This window comes from Manis pentadactyla, chromosome 4, assembly GCF_030020395.1.
Source record: "Manis pentadactyla isolate mManPen7 chromosome 4, mManPen7.hap1, whole genome shotgun sequence".
Lineage (NCBI taxonomy): Eukaryota > Metazoa > Chordata > Mammalia > Pholidota > Manidae > Manis > Manis pentadactyla.
In genome coordinates, this window is record NC_080022.1 from 135,957,297 (window position 1) to 135,978,803 (window position 21,507).

The window sequence follows — 21,507 nt, forward strand, 5'->3', positions numbered from 1 at the left end:
GATGTGGAACCCCAGGTCTAGAATCTGACCTCAACTTCTTGTGTGAGGCTGAGCCTCCAAGCCTCCTTTCGGGATAGGGAGAGCAGAGTCACAGAGTAGGTTCTCAGAGACCAGTGGTTTGAGGTCTGCAGCTGCAAGATCTACTTCGTGCATGGTGCTGGACCAGGAGGGGCTGGCAGGCAGGAAGGTGGCCACTTGGCAAAGGGGAGCATCATGTCGAGAAGGGGACCCTGGCTTCTCATTTCTGGAAGCCACAGGCAGGAACCCAGGCTGGTAGAAGGAGTGGTGCTTCTAAGTCACAGACCACTACAGCATTTCCTGGACTCTGTTGCTCTTTATTTCTCTCTCCACGCCCCGCCCCACCACCCACCCACATTCACCGCTGGTCAGTTAAGTTTCCCTGTTCAGCTCCTATACAGAGAGGGCCTCGAGACTGAGGTGGAAGGTGGTGGTGGCAGTGAGCTGGCCCGAGCTCTGCTTTCCTGCACTTGCCACTTCAGCTCCAGACTGTCATACACCAGGCAGCTGGCATTGCCCCTGGGGTTCCAGCTGAGTAGCATGAAGGTAGATGGGGGTGGGGGGAGCTCAGTAGCCTGGACATCGGGGAGGGGCTGGGAGGACAGGGGGCACAGGGCTGAGCTGGGAGGCACAGCCTGATGGTATGAGGCCTCGCCCAACTTGGTGAAGGAGGTGGAGGTGGTCAGAAGGTGCCGAGCAGGCAGCATCTCAGCCCATTCAGCTGCTCACCGCCTTACCTCACGAGGATCCCGGCAGCTGTAGCCCAGGTATCTCAGGGAGGGGTGGGGGCTGCGATTGGGCTAGGTGTAAGCACAGGCAGGGCTGCTCCGCCAGTGGGACTGTGGGGAGGAGGGCTCCCGAGCCTCAGGCTGGGAGTCCCGGGGCACCAGGGCAGATGGAGGCTCAGAACCCCCTAGACTATGCCGCTGATCCCAGGAGTCACACAGGAGCTGACCCCCTGAGAGGTAAGGGCTATGCCTCCCAGGGACCCAGGAAGGATTGGGGGTAGCCGGCAGGGAGGTAGTGGTGATGGGATCCATTGCTCAGCCTCCACATTGCCCCAGATGTGGGACTGTGAGCAGTGGGGCCTGCAAGCCTGAAGCCTCAGCTCCGACTTGGCCTCCACACGCTTGGGCACACAGCATAGCTCAGGTGACAGGTAGAGAGAGGGTGGTGGCAAGCTGGCCAGGATGCCACCCTGGCAGCCCCACAGTCCCATGCTGGAGGGCCAGCCCGTTTGCTGGTAGAGCCCTCCCCAGCCTCGCCATGGGTACTTGGAATGTGGGAAGGACAGGTCATCCCCCTCCTCCAGCTAGGAGTCCAGGTCCTCCTGATCAAAGGAGGGCATCAACGGCAGCTGTGACTTCTTGTGGCTGCAGTGTTGGCTGTGGAAGACTGAGCGGTTGTGGGGGAATTGTCTATGGTTCTTTGGCCTCTGCTGGGGGCGGCAGGAGCGGTGACATTGTCTTAGGAGGTGGCAGAGGCAATGGCCACTGCGGAGATGGTGGTTGGAGGAAAAGGAGTAGCAAGTGGGCTGGGCTATCTCCACTTCTACAGGGTCCAGGGGGCAGTGGATGTGGACATCTTGGGCCTTGGCTGAGGGATCTTTGGAGAAACTTTCACAAACCTGCAAGATTTCATCTGGGGGAGGAAAGAGTCCATGAGGGCAGGGCAATTGTCAGGAGAGGTCAGGTCTGGGAACACTGGGGCTTGGGTTTCTAGGGCCGCAGTGGTGGCAGAGATGGGGGTCTCCTACCTCTCTAGCTGCCATACTTACTTTCCTGGTTAATCCAATAGATCGTCTTGTCTAAGGCATTCTGGAGCCCATGCCACATCTGCGGGTGGGGTGGGAGTGAAGGCCAGGCTCTCACCCCCCTCCCAGCCAAGACTGCTCCTGCTCCCACCCTCAGCCCTCTTCACCCATAGGGGTGTTCCACAATCCTCACTGACCACAGTTGCCACGTTTATCCCAATGTTGACAAGAACCATAAGGCCCAGCAGCAGGAGTAGGAAGTCCTCAGCAACCAGGGGATTTTCTTGGTATTGATTGCAGCACCCCAGGTTGTCATACCAGAGCTGGTTTTCCATGGTTGGGGGGTGTTCCTAGTCCACCTGGGCCGCCCCCCCCCCCCCGCCGCCAACCGGCCCTGAGCCACACTACATTCATACTAGGACCTAGGGACACCTATTACCTGGTGGGGGAAAACCAGGTCATAATGAGGCATGTTGGGGGAAGTCACAATGCAGAGGTGGCAGCTCTTGTATCCACTCTGCTGGCTCTTTCTATGGCCATCTCTACCCTTGACTACTACCTGATGGAGCCCAGTCCCCAGATATACAGAGTTCAGTCTGTCCCTCTGTTTCTGTGGAAGCTTGCTTACCTCAACATCTGATTCCTGATTTGAAAATATGGTAGCTTCAGTTGTGAGACTGTCTTCATAGGGACTGAAATATACATAAGGGACTTCCTCTCTCACTGTTCTTCTGAGGCATTATGACAGCTTATATATCTTGTTGGTACTCCCTGCGCATGCCAACTTGGGGCCTGGAGCTAGAGCGACTGGATGGATGGATGACAGCCAGAGAGCCCTCTGGGGTCGCCCCACTGCACCATTTCCTCCCCGTCCTGCCCATTTCCCTGACATTCTCTCTAGCACTCACCCTACCCACCCCTTCCTGGTCAAGGATTGCAGCCCAGGGTGTTTGTGGTCACTGAGCCTACTGGCTCAGAGCAAAGGCTCTCAGCAAAGGCTTCACTGCAAGACTGATTTCCACATTGCTGGGATTGCTACCTGTGTCAGGGACCACCCTCAACCATGGTTTCTCTCCTTCCTAACCAACTGCCTTCCCACTGAGCCACCCTTCCACGTTGAAAAATCATTCCCTGTCACCTTAAGAAAACCACGTGGAATTCACAAAGCACAACGTAGATGTAATTGTTAGTATGACAAAAGAAGTCTTCAGTTTAAGCCAGGTTCATCACTAGGGTCTGTGAAAGTGCTACCCTATCTTACTACACTGATGGACAGTGATTTCAATGGGGTACAGGGGGGAACTTGATGATATGGGTGAATGTAGTAACCACATTGTTTTTCATGTGAAACCTTCATAAGAGTGTATATCAATGATACCTTAATAAAAAAAGAAAAAGTGCCGCCCTGGGACCTTAAGCCATTTGTTCGCATAATGAACTCCTCAGCAGAAAGAGGGGAACAGCCGTGGGCATTTCCCATCAAGCCTGCAAACACAGAGTAGGTGCTCAGTGCATACCCACTGAATGGAATCAGCTTAAAAAGATCAAAAGCATTAGTTGAATGAGAACACAGAAGCAGGGTGATCCACAAACAGCCTTTCTGCTCACATTCTAGGAACCTGTCTGGTACAGGTGAGGTCTGACTCCTTCAGCTTGGGGGCACTCAGATGGCTCCTTGTTCCAAAGTTGTGTGAATGTACACACGTGTACAAGTGTGTGTGCATGTGTATGATCCCAACAGTCTAGAGTCGGGTAGGGCTTGGGCTTCTCTGTTTTGTGGATGAAATTTCTGATGAGTTCACATGGCAAAATGAGAAGATGAGAGAATCTGATTGGCTGGGCTGACTAGTGGCAATGGGAATCTACCTGTGGGAGCAGGGGGATGGAGCATTTGAGACTGTGAAGTGGATCCTTGGTGTCCATGTGACCCTGAATAAATCACTTGGCCTCGCTGAGCCTCAGTCTCATTTGTGACATGGAGGAGGTGCTAATCAGAGGAGTGAAGTCACAGAGGGCTGTGATGTTATGATGAGGCAGCCCTTGAAAGTGTGCCTAATATTTCTTCATCTGCTCCAAGCCTGCTCAAGTGAGCTTCAGGTTCTGCCTGGGGAACTATGAGGGCCTGGTACACTCACTCTCAGTCATCCCGCACCAAGGGAACCAAGGCTTAAGAGGGACCAGGCCTCACCTGTGGCTGCAACTGAAACCTGGCCTCTGCAGGAATGAGACCTCTGAGGGGCTAGGGCTATAGGGATTTGGGTCTCCCTTCTAGTATAGGACTGCCTGGGAATCTGGGGTGGGATATGGGGGGCTTCTCTGGGCACTAAGGAAACAGGGAAGATGCCAGTGGGAGTCTTGGAACCAAGAAGGACCTGGGAAAGGGCTGAGGACAGGGCCTGGTGAGGCCAGGAGATTAATGAGGGTCCACAAGGGCTCTCTAGGCCTTGTTGCCAGGGAGATCATTCCCTTACTAACCTGGGCTTCTGGGTGTGTGTGGGCCCTGGCACCCCCCACACCACCACAAACTACCTCTTCTCTTCTTTTTATTCTCCCAGTCACCATTCTGGCCGAGAACGGTACCCCTAGTCCTTGCCCATCCCCTTGGCGGTGCTGGATCTGAAGGACAGGGGGTAACAGTAGGACAGGGCCTCCACTTCCCGGGGTCAGCTCCTGAAGCCACCGCCTCACGTCTTGGGCATCATAGGCTGTGCAGCCTGAGGAGCGGTGCCGGGGGATGTCCAGGACATTTGCAGGGCCCCAGATGGGCGTTGGAGCTGGTAGGGCTGGTGAGCACCTCTCCTGCTTAGCCTCAGCCCCTGTGCCCCCAGCACTGTTCCTGTGGCTCAGGACCTGAGGGCTCGGGGATGGAGGGTTCACTGGGTCTACATAGGCCTCTAGGCCCAGCTCGGACCTCATCTTTCCTTTGAGGGGCCTTCCCTCTGCAGTCTGCTGGAAGCGGATGGTCTGAGGAGATGGCTGTGCGGTGTCCGTGGCCAAAGGAGCCCAGAACTCCTGAGTACATTGGAAGCCTTCCCTGTCTGCAGGGTGACCCCAGTTGTGGGAACACACTGCTGGGTGATGGTGTGGGGGCTTCTCATTGTCAGTGTCAGGGGTCCAGCATGTTGGGTGGTGGGCAGGGCATGCTGAAGAGCCTCGATGGCAGCAGCGGTGCCTGGGCAGGGGGGTCACCATCATTTTCACAGAGTCCACGGTGCATTGAAGGTGGGCTGTGGGAGAGTTTTGCTTTGGGGGCTGCTTTCCGGGTGAGGATGACTGAGAAACTTCTGTGGATCAGGGGGAGGTGAGAGGCCAGTGGGGAGGCTATCTCCTACAGGGAAGTAGAGGCAGGGTGCAGGGAAAGAAGCTGCACACATCTATGGTGTCTGAGAGGGGAAGGAGCCAGCTGAGGGCCAAGGTTAGAATGACTAGTTTCTGCCCCTTCCTATGCCCCAACCCTCAGCTCCCACTTACCTTTTTCACAAATAATACAGAACACTCGGTGTAAGAAGCCACGGAGTTTGTGCCAGAGCTAAGTGGGGGAGGACACAGTGATGCCATGCAGGCTCTGGCCACCAGGCCTGCCCCCCACCATCCTGTCAGCACCCTCCCACCTGACCCCACCCTCACCAGCATCACCATATTGATGCCAATGTTAATGCAGATAAGACCCAGCAGCAGCAGGATGGAGTTGCCCAGGTCCTGGCAGTTGTTAGTGTTGGAGTTGTGATACAAGGCCCAACCAGGTCATGGCGGCTCAGCCATGGCCATGGGGGTTCCTAGGGCCACCGGGGCCCCTAGGTCCCCAGCCCACTGTGCCCACAGTACCCACTGGCCCGCCTGCCTGTCCTAGAGGTTCCTGGAGGTAAGCGGGTCACAGTGATGCTGGGGCTGTCCCTCACAATGTGCCAAGAGGAAGAATCCTGGGCCCATGTTGACCCTCCAGCCTGGGCCTAGGCCTTGGCAGAGGCCAAACACTTTGGCTTGCATGCCTGTGCTGTATTCACCACCTGGACCTGCCCATAGGCCCTCTGGCTCATCTGTTGTCTGTCCCCATCAGCCCCTGCCTGGTCTTTCTCTACACCAGGCTCTGACCTCTGCATGGACACAGTCCTGATCTCAACTCCCAAAACAACCCTGTTACCATGGCAACCTTACCCAGGTGATGGGTTTCCCCTTTCCTCTCAGACCTCAGAGCTGTTTACTGGAAAGGGCCATGGGCTTAGACCCCTCTTCCTCCCTCATCTGCACACTCACCCCCACCAAGGTTTGCTTCTTCAGACCCCTGGCCCCACTTCCTAACATCACATCAGGCACAACCAACAGTTAAACTTTTATATTTACAATATTCTCTTCATCTTTTGCCAGGTTTAAAAATGTGTACAGAGCCGCGATGGGTTAGGGTGGGGACATGGGATTGTCAGGGAGTTGTTCTGAGGACAGGGGCTGGGCATTGGAGTCCGTGGCTGAATCATGGGGTCCCCCAGCCCCCTTCCCATGCCCCAATTCAGGGGGCATCTGTCTACAGGTTTTAGGGCTCAGGTCCCTAGCATTAAAGGACATGGCTGTTTGGAAAGGAGCTAGACCAGGCAGGGGAAGGGGGCAGAAAAGAACTAAGTTTCCATGGGTGGAGATGGGAGAAGGGACAGTGAGGCGGCAAAGTTCTGGGAAGCCAAGACCAGGGATTCTGGATTTGGGTGTCAGTGGAAGACAGCACCCCACCCCCTACTAAGCTTGACACTAACAAATCCACAAAATACCAGCAGACGAAGATTCTCTCCTTTGCCAATGCTGTCCCTTAAAATCCTTCCTGACATCATTTTTTTCCCCAGAGGTCCAAACCCTTTCTCCTCAGGTGGGTGCTCTCCAGGCACCTCATACAAGTCCTTTCAAACTCTTCCTGCTGGAGTCCGCTCCAGCCCTGACCCCCGCTGCCCCCTCCATCTCTTCCTCTGCACAGCTAACCTCATTCTCTCCCCAGCCTGTCCGTGAAACCTTTCTTCCCTGCTCTCCCCCTCCCCCACCCCCTCCATTCCCTCAGCCCCGGGTCCCATGGAAGAGGGGAGTGGGCAGCTGAGGGAGCAGCTGGTCTGACACTGAGACAGGAAGGCTTCAAAGTGGGAGACAGAGATGGAGGAATGTGATTCTGAGGCAGAGAGGGAGGGCAGAGACATGGCGGGGAGAGGAGAGACACAGGCAGGACCCCTTTGGCTCCCACTTTACTTCTACTCTGTCCCACCTGCCCCCAAGTTTACCTGCCCTGGCCTGGGACTGGGGAATCCTTGGCACATTTTGGGGGTCTTCCTCTCAAACCCACCTACCCAGTTTGGCACGGATGAGCAATGGTCTGAGGACTGAGGGAAAGGCTGCCCTCAGAGCCCAATGAGGACTTTGGTCAAAAACATGCATGGCCTCTGTGGGTGGCAGGTGTCACCTCCCTACCAAACTCAGCAGCTCTGGGGGAGGTAGGGGCAGAGTTCCCCTTCCCACTATTTGTACAGCCTCCTCAGCTTTTGCTGACTGGAAGTCTGTTCCCACCTGCTGTGTGCAGAGGAATTAAGTGCTGGGCCTGAGGCCTGGGGGATGAAGGGAAGAGGCTGGAGAGAAAAGGACCCTCTGCATGGGAAAACACACATCCACATGCAAGAACATGTTTCCACTCAGAGAAATGTGTCCTGGACCCATGGGAAAACAAATTCCCAGGCAGCACAGGGATGCACGGATCTCCTCCCATCCCCCAGGCAGGGAATCTGTATCAGTCATCTGTGGAAGGCAAGGCCTACCCAGGAGAACATGCTTCATCTGACTTGTGCCATGAGGGACAAACATGCTTTGCTGGGGCATAGGAGGGTGTGGGGCAGGGCTGAGGGCGCTGTGATTTCCTTGACCACTTCCCAGGCACCACCCTGTGTTTTCTGGTGGGCAAGGGTCACTGTGCATGAACATACCACTTCCAGGGTCTCCAAGAGGTGGGGAGGGGAGGAGGTGGGAGAAGGCATGAGGGAACAGGATTCTGGGGTACAAATTCCCGCAGAAATTCTTTGAGGGGGCCAACATGTGTCCAGGGCGGCAAAAAAAAACCTCACCCTGCACATGGGAAAACACACCCCCTCATGAGAAAGCACACCTCCACGTGGGAAAATACTTCCACTTTTCTGCACACTGAAGACTGGTGTCCCAATGGAGGAGAAAAAACACCCCTGGTTGTTCAAAGGCCCAGGTCCGGAGAAGAGAATGGGCTTCTCCGTGTGGGAAAAGCACACATCCTGGTGAGGAAACCTGTGTCCACCTAACGCTCCTTGACGTGTGACAGCTCCAAGTGAGAAAAGCCTGCTGCCAAGTCCTCCTCCCTCCCTTCAAGTGGCACTTCCCACCGGGCTTGCAGGGAGGGCTGGGGAGGAGGGCCTCCCCAGGCCGCCCCCTATACCCGAGTAGTGGAGTGGGGGTGGGGTAGCGTGTTGTTGTGGCTGGGAGCAGTGGCAGGAGGTGGGGGAAAGGGCCCAAAGGGATGGAGGGAGGGGGGTGGTGGTGGGGGTGGAGGCCCCAGGCCACTGGGCAGCAGGGTCAGGGCCCCAGGGGCCAAGAGAGGCACATCGTCCGGTGCCCGGCGCAGGGCCAGGGTGTAGTCGGGTGGGCAGGCGGGGCGCAGGGCCTCAGCAGGGTCCGCCCCCACGCCACCGCCCCGCTTCAGCTGCAGTGACACCAGCTCCTCCTCTGGGGGCAGCTCACGGCCCCCAGCGGGAAGCAGGGGGCCTCCACCAGGCACACCAGAGCCTGAGCCGCCTGGTGGGCTGAGCCGCCTGCACCGCAGCTCCTGCCGCCGGTCCCGCTTATAGTAGAGGGCAGCAAAGGCGAGAATGTTGAGGAAGAGGAGGGAGGCGCCCACGGCCACAGTGACACTTAGCTCCGTGGAGTAGTCCCGTGAGTCCCCGGGGAAGCGGTCGTAGGCCCTGGGGCCTGGCTCGGGCTCGGGCTCGGGCGGCAGGGTGGCAGGCGGTGGGGGCCGGCGCGTGCCTGGGGCGCCAGGGGGTGGGCGAGGCGGCCAGCGCGTGGCGTAGGGAGGCAGGCGCGTGGTGGTGGTGAAGAGCTCTGTGTGCAGGTTGTGCAGGTGGGGCACGAGCTCCAGCCAGAAGGCCACCTTGTTGGCGCGGTAGTTGTCACGCACGCGAGGCTTCAGGCCAATGTGCAGGTACTGCTTCTCCTTGCTGTTGAACTTGCTCCATACCACCTCCTCAAAGCGGTTGGGCTTGGTGTGGATGAACTTGGTGTCCTGCGGCACCGGCTGGTTGGGGTCGCTGTGGGCACAGGAGGGCAAGGAGAGGAGTGAGGGTGAGGCTCCGATGGGGGCTGGGTGTGTGTGGGAGGAATGGGGAGGAAGACAGATGTACAGAGCCAGGGAGACAGAAAGAAAGAGAAAAAGAGAGGCAGATAGAGAGAGATGGATACAAGGGGACAGAGAAACTGTCAGAGACAAATAGGGATGGAGATGGACTACCAGAGACAGACAGAGATCAGGATAGAGGAGGAGAGACAGGCAGAGACAGGAAAAGAGATAGCCAGTGAGAGAGGCAGAAGCTGAGACTAAGTGAGATAGAGACATACAGAAACAAAGAGACAAAGACACATACATGAGGGACAGCCAGGGTGAAAGCCGAAAGTAAACAGATCAAAGACAACAGAGAGAAAGGGAGAGGTACTAGTGGATTTCAAGAGAGAAATGTAGAGACAGAAATAAAACAAACACAAACCCTTACACATACTCAGATTGTACACAGAGTGGAGCAGAAAGAGGGCAAAGCACTGGGAGAAAGAGAGAAGGCGGGTTGGCAAGAGACTGAAGGAGAGACAGACATGGAGGCAAAGTCAGCAAGGGAGCCTACCCCGAGAAAGGGACAAGCTTTTCCATCTAACTGCTGCATCTCCAGCATGCAACTCAGTGCTTGCACTGATAAATTGTCCAGCAAGCGTCTGAGTCAAGAAGGCAGGAGTACCTTACCAGAGAACTGATGGCGTGTAGGGAGTAAGGGAGAGCAGGAGCAGGGGATGGAGGGTATGTATGCCTTGGCTTGTAGGGGTGCCCCACTCAGCCCCTCTGGCCCTCACCCAGTCTTGGCGAAGTTGGTCCAGTAGGTCATGACCACAGCGCTGAGCATGACATCATTCTTGGAGAAGTTGCAGGGGAAGAGGTCGGTGGCACCCACCATGGGCACACCAAAGACATAGGGTAGCTCATCCCCATGCGCTGCGTCTGCCCACTCAGGCCGGCCCTCAGCCTGGCAGTGGTGGTAGAAGGTGTAAAAGTAGACAGGGGACTGGTAGTCAGCGTGCAGCTTGGCGGTGGCCACAGCTGGTGCCACCCACTGGTGGTCAGTAAAGAGGGCCAGCAGGGTCTTGCGCCGCATCTCACCATTGTCCCGGTCGGCCCAGTCTGTGTACATAAACTTGATGGTTTCCCGCAGCACATCTTTGCCCTCTGGATAGCCATATAGGTTGTCCACAAAGTTGGAGACCGTGAAGTCAAAGGCGCTGGCAGACACGCCGTCCTCGCTCTCCGCAGAGTCCTCCACGAACTTGAGGCCTTCTCCTTGGTTGACACCAATGAGCATGTCGTAGTTGAGGAATTCTCCCTGCTGCATGAGGATCTCAGGGTCATCGGGGACAACGTCACCGTCGACCACGGGTCCAAAGGCAATGTGGTAGCTGGGGAGAGGGGTCAGGGTCTCATCACTTGCTCACTGGCCTCCTCTTAGCTCATAGCCTGCTGAGCCCTCTGCATGGAAGACCCACCTCCCCAAGCTAAAGTCTCCTATGAGTCCTCCAGGGCACTTGGCCTCTTGGGAAGTCTTCCCTGAAGCACTTCACGGCGCCTTGTGCACACTTGCTCTGCTTAGGCTCCTCCACTTAGAGAAGGCTTCTGAGAGAAGGCAGGACCACTACAGGGGCCTGAAGCCTACCTTCCCTTGTCAAATGAAATGCCTGCGGGCCCCTCTCACCCTCAACCTCCTTGGAACCAGCAAAAAAAGGGAAGGCCTGGACTCAGCCCTTCCCCACCCCCTACCGGGCAGGCTGCACATCCTGGTCCACCAGCTCCCGGGAAGGCTTCCGGCGCAGACACTCCACAGCTTCGGCACTGTCCTCTCGGTCACAGCCCACCTTGGCCGCCAGTAGCCGAGTATACTTGAGTGGCTGGTAGTTGACAGACCAGCTGGAAATGGCGGTGCCACTCTGGGCGATGGCCTTCTGGAACAGCCCTGGCAGGATAAGCTGGCTTCAGGCTGGGCTGTCTCAGCCCAGGGAAGAAGGGGGACCTGGTAGGGTCAAGGGTATGGGAAAGGGAGCAGGAGGGACAGGCTGAGGAGGTTGCTGGTACCTTCTGAATGGTGGGAGAGGATCAGAAGGTTGACACAGGAGGCCCCGGCCCCAGACCCAAAGATGGTGATGCGCTCGGAGTCACCCCCAAAGTGGGCAATGTTTTCACTGAGCCAGCGCAGGGCCTGGATCTGGTCTAGGAGCCCATAGTTCCCTTTTGCAGCCTGGTCTCCAGTGCTGAGAAAACCTGGGAGCGGAGGAAGAAAGGGGGCTCCCTGGGGGTGTCATGGCGCCCTTACCCCTTTTCTGGGCAATTTGGACCAGTCCAGAAGCCATTCTGCTTCTGCTGGGTTTATAGGAACCCTGCCCACCAGGCCCCCCTCCCAGATTCTGGCCCCTAGACTTGGCTGCCCCCCCTCACCAAGCACACCAAGCCGGTAGTTGAGTGTGGCTACAATGACGTTGCCATAGGCGGCCAGGACAGAGCCATCGAACATGTTCCCAGTGCCCTCCATGTAGGAGCCACCATGCAGAAACAGCATCACGGGCTTCTTCCCGGAGTCCCGGATATCTGCGTGGGGAGGGGGTGGGCAGGTAGGCAAGGGGTGGGGGACAAGGACACAGTCAGACCAGAAGTGGCACTGCCTAGCTCCCAGGTCTGCTGAGGACCAGCCTGGAGCACAGGAGACAAGTCATTCCCATCCCTGGGGGGCAAGACCGGATTCCCCTCCCTCCCTCCCCAGCTAGCCCTGACAGAAGGTCCCTCCCTACCTCCTGCCAGCCTGCCCCACAGCACTTCTCCAAATGCCAGGCAGACCTTCCAAGAACCCTAACAGAGGCAGGGGTGGGGAGTGGCCCTCCTCAGGGCATCTGCTGGATCCAGGGGACCCTCTCCCCTGACACTGCAATTTCCTTCCTACTCCTAGGAAGAGTGAGCTCCCAAGACTGGCACTAGAGCTAGAGATGCTGGGAGGGTTCTGGTGTTTTCTTAGACTCAGGCCGTGGACCTTAGCTCCTCATGGTAGCCTGGCCAGTGGGTGAGGGGGTGCCAAGCCCTAGGGTCCCTGGGGACTTGGTCTCCTCCTTGCCCTAATTTCTTTCTAGGTTACCTCCCCAGTTACTATGACAACCCCCAGCCTAATTACTGTGGCTGGAGGAGGCAGGGTGGGAAAAGAACCTGCTTAATGAAGCCAGGGTGCAGCTGTCTAGTCTGGGACCGCCCCACACTGGCCTGAGCCCTAGGTTCTGCAGTCCCACAGGATTCTGTAACCACCGCCACATGCAGCAGGCCCTGAGGCACTCCAGACCAGATTGAGGAGTGACTAGGTCTAGAAAAGAGTGGGAGTCTGAGAGGGCTTGCCACAGTCCACAGAGCTATAATTAGTACCCTCCCCTGCAGCCCTTCCATACTCAGCCACAGTGCCAGGGTTGGGGTCACCCCTGGCCCCAAGGCCCTCCTCTTTCTTGACACCTGTATCCTCTGACTAACCAGGATGCTCGGCAAACAAGAGCCAGACCTAGGCCTCCACACATGGTCCCCAGGGCCTCTGCCACCTCTCTCTAGAAAGCCAGAAACTTTTTTCCAATCAGAAAGTCAACCAACAGCTCACCAAGACACTCCTCTCCAGTCCCCACAGACAGCTTCCTGCCTCCTTTCTCTTCCACCTCTCTTCCCCTGACTTTGGCCAGGAGCTCCCAGGGGGGCAGCGCCCTCTCTTTGGCCTTCCCAACAAAGAAATCCTCTTCATCCCTTTGGTCCTGAATCTCCAGTGGCCTTCCAGCAGTTCAACCTGGAGTCTCCTTCTCTCCTAGGTCCTGTCCTAAATGTCCTGGGTTCTCACCTCTCCACCCCACCCAGCACCTCCACTCCCGTTGGTGTGGGGACAGAGGGAATCAGAAAGGGAAGGAGCAGGAAGGGGGGCTGGGGAAACAAGAATTCAAAACCAACAACAAAAAACAGGATCAAGAAAGAAGAAAGAAAGAAAAAACAACAACCAAAAAGCAAGAAGCTCTCGGGGCAGATTCAGCAAGAAAAGAAAAAAAAAAGATCCATTTTTGGAAAAAAAGAAAAAAAGAAAAAAGTTCTCTGCATTTTTTTTTTCAAAATTTCATGGTGAAACTTCAAGATATTGGGCCCTGTTTTCAAAATTTTCCAAATTCTTTAATTTGCTTCAAATGTTTGCATTTTCTGCATCTGATAGGCTTTTGGAAATTGTAGCAGGTTTTTGTGTTTCAATCGTGTCATCAATTTGCCAACTTAAATTTTTTTTCAAATGTTGTTTTGTATCCAAATTAAAATTATTTTTTTCGAATGTTACATTTCACAAGTTTCAAAACAGTCCAAATTTCTGTTAAACTCAATATTTAATCCAATTCTTTGGTGGCTTTATTTTCTCTGACACTCCAATTTCTGTTTTCACTTTATGCCACACTTAGCTTTTCTTGCAGGTTTTCTAGTGGGTCCAACATTGTTCAAATTTCGTTTGAAGTTTTCATAATTCTTTTTTCCAATTATTACAAATTTTTCTTTTCTTTCCTTTTTTGTTTTTAGTTAGGAAAATGACTGAGGGGCCTTGAGGGCTGTGGGGGCATTTAGTTAGGGGCAGGGCCATGAACGTCCTCTTATCAGCAACCACATGCAGCAGCGGGATTTTTAAATCTACCTGTGTCTGGCGGATTGAGCGTCGCCTCGTCACGTTTTTTTGTGAGCGGACCTAAGACCGGGAACACAAAACAGAGAAAAAAGGACAATTTTGTGGGGAAAGATGGGGGTCAGGGGAGGTGGTGGATGGGGAGGGGAGGAGAGAAAGCAGAAAAGGGGAGGGTGGGGGCAGAAAAAAATAAGCCAAAAAAAGCAAAATTTGTTTGCAAGAAAAAGAAACCAAGAAAAGAGAAAAACGTTTCTACAACCCAATTTTGTTCCCCTCCCCAGAAAAAGTCATGCCCCAAAGAAAAGACTGGTTTTGGTGGGGTGGGGTGCCTGAGTGGGCTGAGGCCTGTCTGAAGAGATATTGACTTGGCTGGAAAGTATTTGGCTTGTCGAAGTGTTTGCTAATTGCTGGAAATGAAACAGTGTTAGAGGTGGGGTGGGAGGGGAGTGGAAGCCCACCCAGGAGGGAGCCCAGGAGCCCAAGGCCAGCTGTGCCACCCAGGCCACCAGTCCCACTGGTCCTCTTCAGGGCCAGCCAAGCACCAGAGAGGAGGGGCTGAAGCACAAAGGACTCTGCTTCCCCCTGGACCAATCTGGAGGGAGGAGAGTAGGATGGGGTTGGGGGCAGCCTGCCCCTACTGCTTGCAGCCGCTGGAAGCTCTCAGCTCCTCACTGGAGGGCTGTGGGTAGGTCAGCTAGGGCTGTCTGCCCACCTGCCCAGCCTCTCACCCACCAGCATTTCTCTTCCATCTGCACTCACAGGCCTGACTTCTCACCCCATCTCCCCAGTGTGGGGCAAAGTAGGGAAAGGGGTCATCAGGTCTTGCCCTCCACTCCACCTCTTCCCTCTGCACCCCCAACCTCATCCCTTACCCAGGCCTGCTCTCCTCCCCGCCAGATGGTAAAATCCCCATAAAAGGCACCAGCCCCCCACCAGCCCCTGCTCTAATGCCAAAATGCCCTCCCCAGTTGGGGGTTCAGTCCACAAATAGGGGATAGGGAATAGGAAACACAGTGCCCTGAGCTAGCTGACACATAAAGTGCCAGGAGGTGCTCAGAGGCACAAAGTGTGCCCGCTGTCAAGGAAAGGCCCTGGACTGGGCTAGGAGTTCAGCTCCAGGCTTCTTTCAGACTGGGGGATTGGTTAGGGGACAGCTGGAACCCAGAGGGCTGAGGGGGTTTCCAAGGCTGATGGGTTTCTTCCCAGTGGCATGAGGGCCAACATGGGGAGGGATGGGCCAGAGGCGCAGGCCAGCCTCTGGAAGGCTTCTCCCAGTGGGTGAGGACAGCCCCATGGGCACCAGTTAGGATCAGGGCCTGTTCTTCTCTGTGGCAGGATGGGGGTGGGGATGAAGTCAGCAGGGCACGTGTAAGAATATTGTGTGTGTGTGTGTGTGCATGCGTGTGTGCAGGCATATGCCTGAGTCAACCTCTTCCTCTCAGAGCTGGTGTGAAGACTCAGTGAGATCACCTGAATGTGTCAGGCCCCAGGCAGATCTGTGATAAGCAATGGTTAAAAATACAGAAGGTGTGGGCATGGGTGGTGCGGGGGCAGGGTGGACAGTTTGTGTGGAGGTTTTGGAGTGGACAATCCATTGGTGGGAAGTACTGGGTGGGTATCTCACGAGGGGTGGTGAGACAGACCACCCACTGAGGGGGACATTGGGATGGATGGCCTACATGTAGGTATGGGCGGGGAGAGTCCCTGAGCAGGAAGCAGAGATGGACAGTATGTGTGCAGGCACTGGGGTGAATGATTTGCAGGCAGTGGGCACCAGAGCAGGTGGCCCAGGAGGGCAGGGGGATGTGGATGGTTCTCATGGAAGGGTGCTAGGGTACTGGGGAGGATGTGTGGAGTGTACTGGGGTAAAGAATCCACTGGGTCCTTGGAATCTGGACAGGATTGGAGCAGATGCTTCTGTACATTACATTTATGGGCTGCTAGGAGGCATGGTTTACATGGGAAGGGGTTGTTACTGTGTGTTAGGGTATGAGGAATAGAGGGTGCATGGTACTGGGAGGTAATGGGAAGGACGCTGGTGGTTTGAGGTGCATGAGGTGTCCTGTGACTGGCATGAGAAAACTGGGTGCAGGGACTGAGGTGTTGGAGTACTTGATGTGTGAGTAGGGTTTGCTGGGTGTGCTGTCACAGCCTGAGGTATGATACGGAGGCTCTCCAGGTCAGCTAGGATAGGCACCATTTGGGAATTGTTGAGGGCATTGAGGGCTGTGGTATGAGTGGCCTGTTGGTACACATGGTCCAGGTCCAGGGTTACTGGGGTAAAGGTCCGTGTATGGATGTTACTAGGGCATGATCCATATCCAGGGATCCTGGGGAGCACAGGTCAGTGTGGGTGACGGTGAAAATTCAGAGAAGAGTTGGGCATGTGCTGTGCGAAGGTGCTGGGGATTCTGATATGTAGGATGCTGGAGCACATGGTTAGTGTGTAGGTTGGGTGGGTGCCTACCTGATTGGAGTGTTAAGGAGTTGAGATTACTGGTCTGTAGTGGAACTTAAATCTATGTGGCTGTGTACGTATGTAGGGTTCCAGGGCACCAAGCCTATGTGTAAAGTTGTTGGAACATGGCTTGTGGGGAGTGTTGTAGGAGCATATGGTCTTCATGAAGGTGTTGGGTGTTTGAAGTAGTGACACAAGGTGGTAGAAGGACAGTGGGGGCTTCTTGTGAGGATGGTCCACTGGGGAGGCTGCAGTGCTTCATGTCCCTCTGTTGCATATAGCTGGGAGGCACCCTGATTAATCATGGTGCTAAAAGTTGATGGGTGGGAGGCTGTCTGGGGAGTGTACTGAGGGCTAGGCGCAGTGGTGTGGTGAACTGGAGAGCGCACGACAAGAGCAGCCTGCTCCAGAACACCAGGGAAGGTGTTCTGTGGGGATGACTGTGCTATGCTGTGAGTGGCTGGATCCTTGACAAGGAGCTTCCCTGATCCTTCAGGGATACAGGGGTCTGCGGACACAGCATCCTAAAGAAGAGGCACTTAGCTCAGGTGAACGGCTCCAGGTGATGTGACATATGGAAGGCTGCCCAGGCCAGCCCACCTGGAGAAAAGGAGGTGTCTGTGTTGTCCATGAGGTGTAGATATAACTAAAGTGGCTATTCGGTGGGGACCAGCCCAGGCCTGGAGGCAGGAGGTGGGGCAGAACTGGAGTGGTGCCCAGGCAGGTGATGGATGCCTCTCTCACCTGATTACCCTCAGTGGCCATTCTGTGTACCTCTGTGGGGATGGGATAGGTAAGTCCGGACTAGTGCCCGCAGCCCTTACCATCAGCTCTCTGTGGGCACAAAGAACTGTGTGGCTGTCTGTGGGAACCTTGGGAATGCCTGACAGGCACCCGTACCACCCTGGGGGGGGACAAAGATGCTGCAGGTCCATACTGCCCCTCAGAGCCCCCACAAAGGCCCAGCTTCTGGTCTGAGTGGTGCCAGTGCCTGAGGGTCTGTGTGTGCTTCTGTGGGCTATGTCTATGGGGCCCAGGTTGGTTTCCATTCCCTTACCGTCCTCGGTGGGCACGTAGAGGTTGAGGTACAGGCAGTCCTCACTCTGGTTCTGCACGTAGGTGGCGGCTGCCTCCAAGTTGTCGGTGAACCACACAGGCAGCATGATGGCGGGTAGCGCCCCATGCAGGTTCTGCGGGCAGGCGGGTGGCAGGGTGGTGGCGTTGCGCACGCCGGGCCACGAGGCGGGGGCCTCAGGCGGCTGGAAGCGGCGGGCACCCAAGGGTGGCGTGGCGTATGGCACACCCAAGAACTGCACGACGGGGCCCAGGATCTCGTTGTTGAGCTCACGCCGCACACCGCGCACTCGCCCGTAGGCTGTGTTCACCACTGGGAAGCGCTCCTCCCCGAGGCTGCCGAGGCCCAGGCCCTGGCCTGGGGCGCCACCACCAGGGACCCCTCCCCCCCGTTGAGCCCCTGCCAGCCCCACAAGACACAGCGCCAGGAGCCACATGCTGATGGGGGGCCTCCCCTCCCTCCCCGGGACCCCCCCCTCGGAGAGAGAGAGAAGGGGGGGAGAGGGAGGGAGGCCCCCCTTGCCCCAGTAGGGAGGAAGGGGTGGGGGAAAGGAGGGAGGAGGGGGGGTGGGAAGGGACCTGGGTTAGACCGGACAGAGAAGGGGTCTATTCCTCTCCATGGAGGGGGCAAGGGGTGGGGAAGGGGAAGGAAGTGGGAGAAGGTAAAGGCAGGCCTGATCTGCAGGGAGGAGGGTCAGGGTATGCAAGATACAGACAGACGGACAGACCGACAGACAAAAATACAGAGAGGTGGAAGAAGGGAAGGGAGATTGGATGGGTGGACAGAAAGGGATGGGAAACAGAAGAGACAAGTGGTTAGTGACTTGGAATTCAGACCAAGTTGACCCCCTTCTTCCACCCTCTGGCTCCCTGGCACCTCCCTGCACCCAGCAACCCCCTCCCCTCAGCAGGGACCCAGATAGAAAAGTCTGAGGCTGGGGGTGGGGTCAAGATTTGGTGTATGTCCAGGATAGGGCCCGTGGAGAAGGTCAGCCCCCCGAATGCAGCTCTCCTGCTTCCACTGCTTATCCCTCCCAGCGGGTTCTGCTCTGGGACTCAGGAGGCCCAGTTACCACTTCCCTGGGAGGGATGAGATAGACAAGGAGGAGAAAATAAAAATACCAAGTCTTTAATTAGCAGGAAGTGGCGGGTTTGTTTATACGTGTTAATTACTCCTCAGCTGTAATTTTATGGCACTGAACTCCCACCCCCAGGCCAGATTCAGGCCTTTCTTGGGACTGTACAGGCCAGCACCTTCTCTTCCCTTTACAATCCCGTTCCCTCCCTAAGGATTTGCACAGGGGGAAACCGGAGACCCCTTTTTCCAAGGCCCTCCATTTCTTCCCTCAGATGTTAAGGTGCCTTGAGGCAGGGGCTACAGTAGGGAGGGGATGCTGGAGGGGCAAATCCAGGGACAGATGCGTGATTCTGCTGCCGGTTGCCGGGCGACTGGATGCTGCCCCGCAATGTTACCTCGGCAACGAGCTGCAGCTTTAACCCTGGAGGGGGGTCTGGAGGAAGAGGGGAAGGGGCTGGCTTGGTTATGGGGTCCATTCAGAGCTTGAAGGCAGAGGCATGAGTCAGAATGCTAGTTTTCCCCAACCTTAGTATAGAGGAAGAAGTATATATATGTTGAGGGAAGCGGGAGGTTTGGGGTAGAGGGAACCCTAAAAGATCCACCTATTGCTCTTTTTGGCCAATCAGAGCCTATAGCCCTAGTGACCAGGCCTCTGGCTGGGGAGAAGGGGTGCTGAGGTGGGTTTGGAGGGCATCAGATACTCCCCCCAACGGCCCCCCAACAGTCTTGAACAGCTGTGGACCCCTAGACACCTCCTCTTCCATGCCCAGCATTTTGACCCATGTCCTGGGGCAAACCTGGGCTTTCTTATCCCATCTAGCTATTCCCCTCCCCTTCCCCCTGCCAGCCCCCTCCCCCAGTTACTGCTCTGATGCTTGGGTGCTCAGGGCAGCAGGGGCAGGACAAGGGAAGTTATCAGACTGAAGGGGCAGACACCCAGGTCATTTCAGTAAGCACCCCCTGTCCCCCCACCCCCAGCCGCTGGAGCTGTTTGCTGACGCGGGGTTTTCAGAGCCAAGCGCCAGCTCGAGGGTGGCTCTCTGCAGGTGTCAATTTATTCCAGAGATGAGGACACAGGAATCCTTACCACACACACCAAGTCATGCCCTTCCCCTCTTCAGGTCCTCTTAAGCTCCTGTTCCCCCACCACCTGGAAGGGGCTTGGGGCTGGGTCCCTCAGAATCTCCATTGCCCATGCCAGGCTGGGCTCTGCTTCCTTGGTCCTGCTGCCCCCTCCCTCTAACATGGTTGGCCTGTGTCAGCCCCCCTCCCTGAAGGTACTTTGAGACCCCTGGCCTCCTCCCGGCCCGCTTTTCTCCCTTCTTCCCTCCCCCGCCCCCCATCGCTCCTCCCCACAGCTCTCCCTCTGAGCATCTTCCCCAGCCTCTTCCAGCTTGCTCCAGCTCTTGCCTTCAGCCCTCTCCCCTCAGTCTTTTTCATCTCTCCCCCACATCTCCCTCCTTGGTATTTCTCATCTCTCTCTCTCCTTCAAATCCTTTCCCCAAACCTCTCCCTCTAGCCCCTTCTATTTCCCTCTTTCCCTGGCTCCCCCATTTTCTCTCCCCTGTTCTCCCATCTCTGTCTGCCACATCTTGCTTCCCCCTCCTTCTCCCTATCCCTCTGCCCTGCTCTCTCCGTTCCTGCCCAGGCCTGACTCCCCCAGCCCGGGAGAGTTGAGGAAGGGGGGCTCAGGCCGCAGGCCCCCACCCCCTTCCTGCAGTGGGGAAAATGGCTTGGCCGGGAAGGGGAGAAGGAGGGGGTGGGGGAGGGGAGATGGGAACACACGGGGTCTGTGGGCCCATTCAAAGGATCATTCATGGGCTGGAGAGAGGCAGAGACAAAGAGACCGAGACGCAGAGACACGGCGAGAGCATCCCTAGGCGGAGACAAGCAGACATAGCGGCTGGGGGAACCAGGCGCAGGGAGAGATGGGGAAACGGAGACCCCAGTGGACCGCCACTCACCCCCCCTCCACACGGCCCGGCTTAGCTCCTACCTGGCTCAGCCCTGGGGCCGTGGTGCCTCCATCCAGGGCTCCGAGTAGGGGGCGGACGGGCTTCGGGAGGGGGGCGGCGGCCTCTAAGCCCCCGCGGCCCCGCAGGCCCAACCCCCGCTCGCAGCGCCTCACCCGGCGGGGGAAGGGGATCGCCCCAGCCCCGGGGGGCGGGGCCGGGATCCAATCGATCCCCGGGGAAAGGAGAGGTAGGGGATGGGGTCAGGAGGAACCCTAGAACAGGGAACCCCGCAGTGGGGGCGGCGGACCAAGGAGGGGGCAACGGGACAGGACTGGATTAGGGATCCACTGGATCCGTGGGCCGGCTTCGAAGGACCAGAAAGCAGTACAGGCGGAGGATCCTAAGGGATCGGGTCTGGGAGGAGGAGTCCACGGCAATCCCCAAAGGCAAGGAGCCTGGGAGCGCAGGATCCGCGGTGCAGGGGCAGGGATCCAGCCGGAATCCTCGGGGAGGGGGAGGGATCTAGTCGATCCCGAGGGCGGGCGGGAGGGGGAGGTCCAGGGAGTCAGATGAGGGCGGGAGCCAAGTCTGGAGCCCCAGGGCGGGGGTCGGCACGGTTCCTAGGAGGGAAAGCGGGGGATAAGGGGGAGGTTCCGGGGGACCCTCAGCAGCCGGGAGGCCCCGACTCCTGGCTCCGCGCGCCAGGGCCCGCCCGCCCCGCGTCCATCCTAGCCCGAGAGTGATGATCCGCCGGCGGAGCAGCCGCAGCAGCCCCGCGCGTCACCGCGCGGCCGCCTCCCCCGCCCCCTGCAGAGAGAGCCGCGCACACCCCTCGCTTGCACCCGCCTGCCCGCCCGCCCTCCAGAGCGTGGGGGAATTGAAGGCGTGGAAGGGGCGGGAGTGGACAGACCGATGGACGGACGAAACAGGCCGGAGCAAGATGGGGACAACCCCCAGACCTCCCACCCTCGGGCCTCTCACAGTTTGTGGGGAGAGGGTGGGGAAGGAGTGAGCGAAAGGGGAGGGGCATCATAAGAAGAAGGCGGAGCCTTTGGGCATGGAGGAGGAGCCATCTAGATAGGGGCGTGGTTTAAAGACGATGGGTGGGGCCTGGGTAGCCGTGGGCCGCCTCCTTTTGGGAGTGGGTCTGGTTTGAAGCTTAAAAGGAGGAGCCTGCGGGGAAAGGGGAGGAACTTTGCGTGTGGACTGGGATC

At 57.0% G+C, this 21,507-nt stretch overlaps 3 protein-coding genes across 5 annotated transcripts; all 3 read right to left on the reverse strand.

Moving 5' to 3' along the window:
* Positions 1–386: 386 nt before the first annotated feature.
* On the reverse strand, positions 387–2,106 carry SPEM2 (SPEM family member 2). The gene is given in 4 exon segments (XM_036895983.2): positions 387–1,018; positions 1,021–1,659; positions 1,796–1,853; positions 1,969–2,106. Coding segments are annotated over 4 exon segments (1,467 nt in total).
* A 2,220-nt stretch (positions 2,107–4,326) lies between these two features.
* SPEM1 (spermatid maturation 1) lies at positions 4,327–5,539 on the reverse strand. The gene is given in 4 exon segments (XM_036895770.2): positions 4,327–4,431; positions 4,433–5,055; positions 5,243–5,300; positions 5,399–5,539. Coding segments are annotated over 4 exon segments (927 nt in total).
* Positions 5,540–6,089: 550 nt separating this feature from the next.
* Positions 6,090–21,301, reverse strand: NLGN2 (neuroligin 2). 3 transcript variants are annotated; one of them, XM_036896111.2, is made up of 9 exons: positions 21,204–21,301; positions 20,335–20,913; positions 17,244–17,939; positions 13,741–13,791; positions 11,499–11,648; positions 11,139–11,324; positions 10,827–11,019; positions 9,872–10,468; positions 6,090–9,063 (listed from the first exon to the last, which is right to left on the reverse strand). In XM_036896111.2, exons 3-9 carry the CDS (start codon positions 17,695–17,697, stop codon positions 8,190–8,192), a joined length of 2,505 nt encoding a protein of 834 aa, XP_036752006.1. In that variant the 5' UTR covers positions 17,698–17,939; positions 20,335–20,913; positions 21,204–21,301; the 3' UTR covers positions 6,090–8,189. The 3 variants fall into 3 exon arrangements, with proteins under 3 accessions (XP_036752006.1, XP_036752007.1, XP_057356914.1); XM_036896112.2 differs by lacking the exons at positions 13,741–13,791; positions 21,204–21,301 and having other exon boundaries at positions 20,335–21,157; XM_057500931.1 differs by lacking the exons at positions 17,244–17,939; positions 20,335–20,913; positions 21,204–21,301 and adding an exon at positions 16,787–16,915.
* Between the last annotated feature and the right edge of the window lie 206 nt (positions 21,302–21,507).

What these genes read in the sequence shown, in the direction of transcription:
- NLGN2 (XM_036896111.2), bottom strand. Translation starts at nt 17,697, where the DNA reads ATGTGGCTCCTGGCGCTGTGTCTTGTGGGGCTGGCAGGGGCTCAACGG. An exon ending in CAGGATGTGCAGCCTGCCCG is followed by an intron (nt 10,469 to 10,826) that starts GTAGGGGGTGGG and finishes CCCTCTCCCCAG; the next exon opens with CTACCACATTGCCTTTGGAC. An exon ending in ACCAACTTCGCCAAGACTGG is followed by an intron (nt 9,064 to 9,871) that starts GTGAGGGCCAGA and finishes CTGTGCCCACAG; the next exon opens with CGACCCCAACCAGCCGGTGC.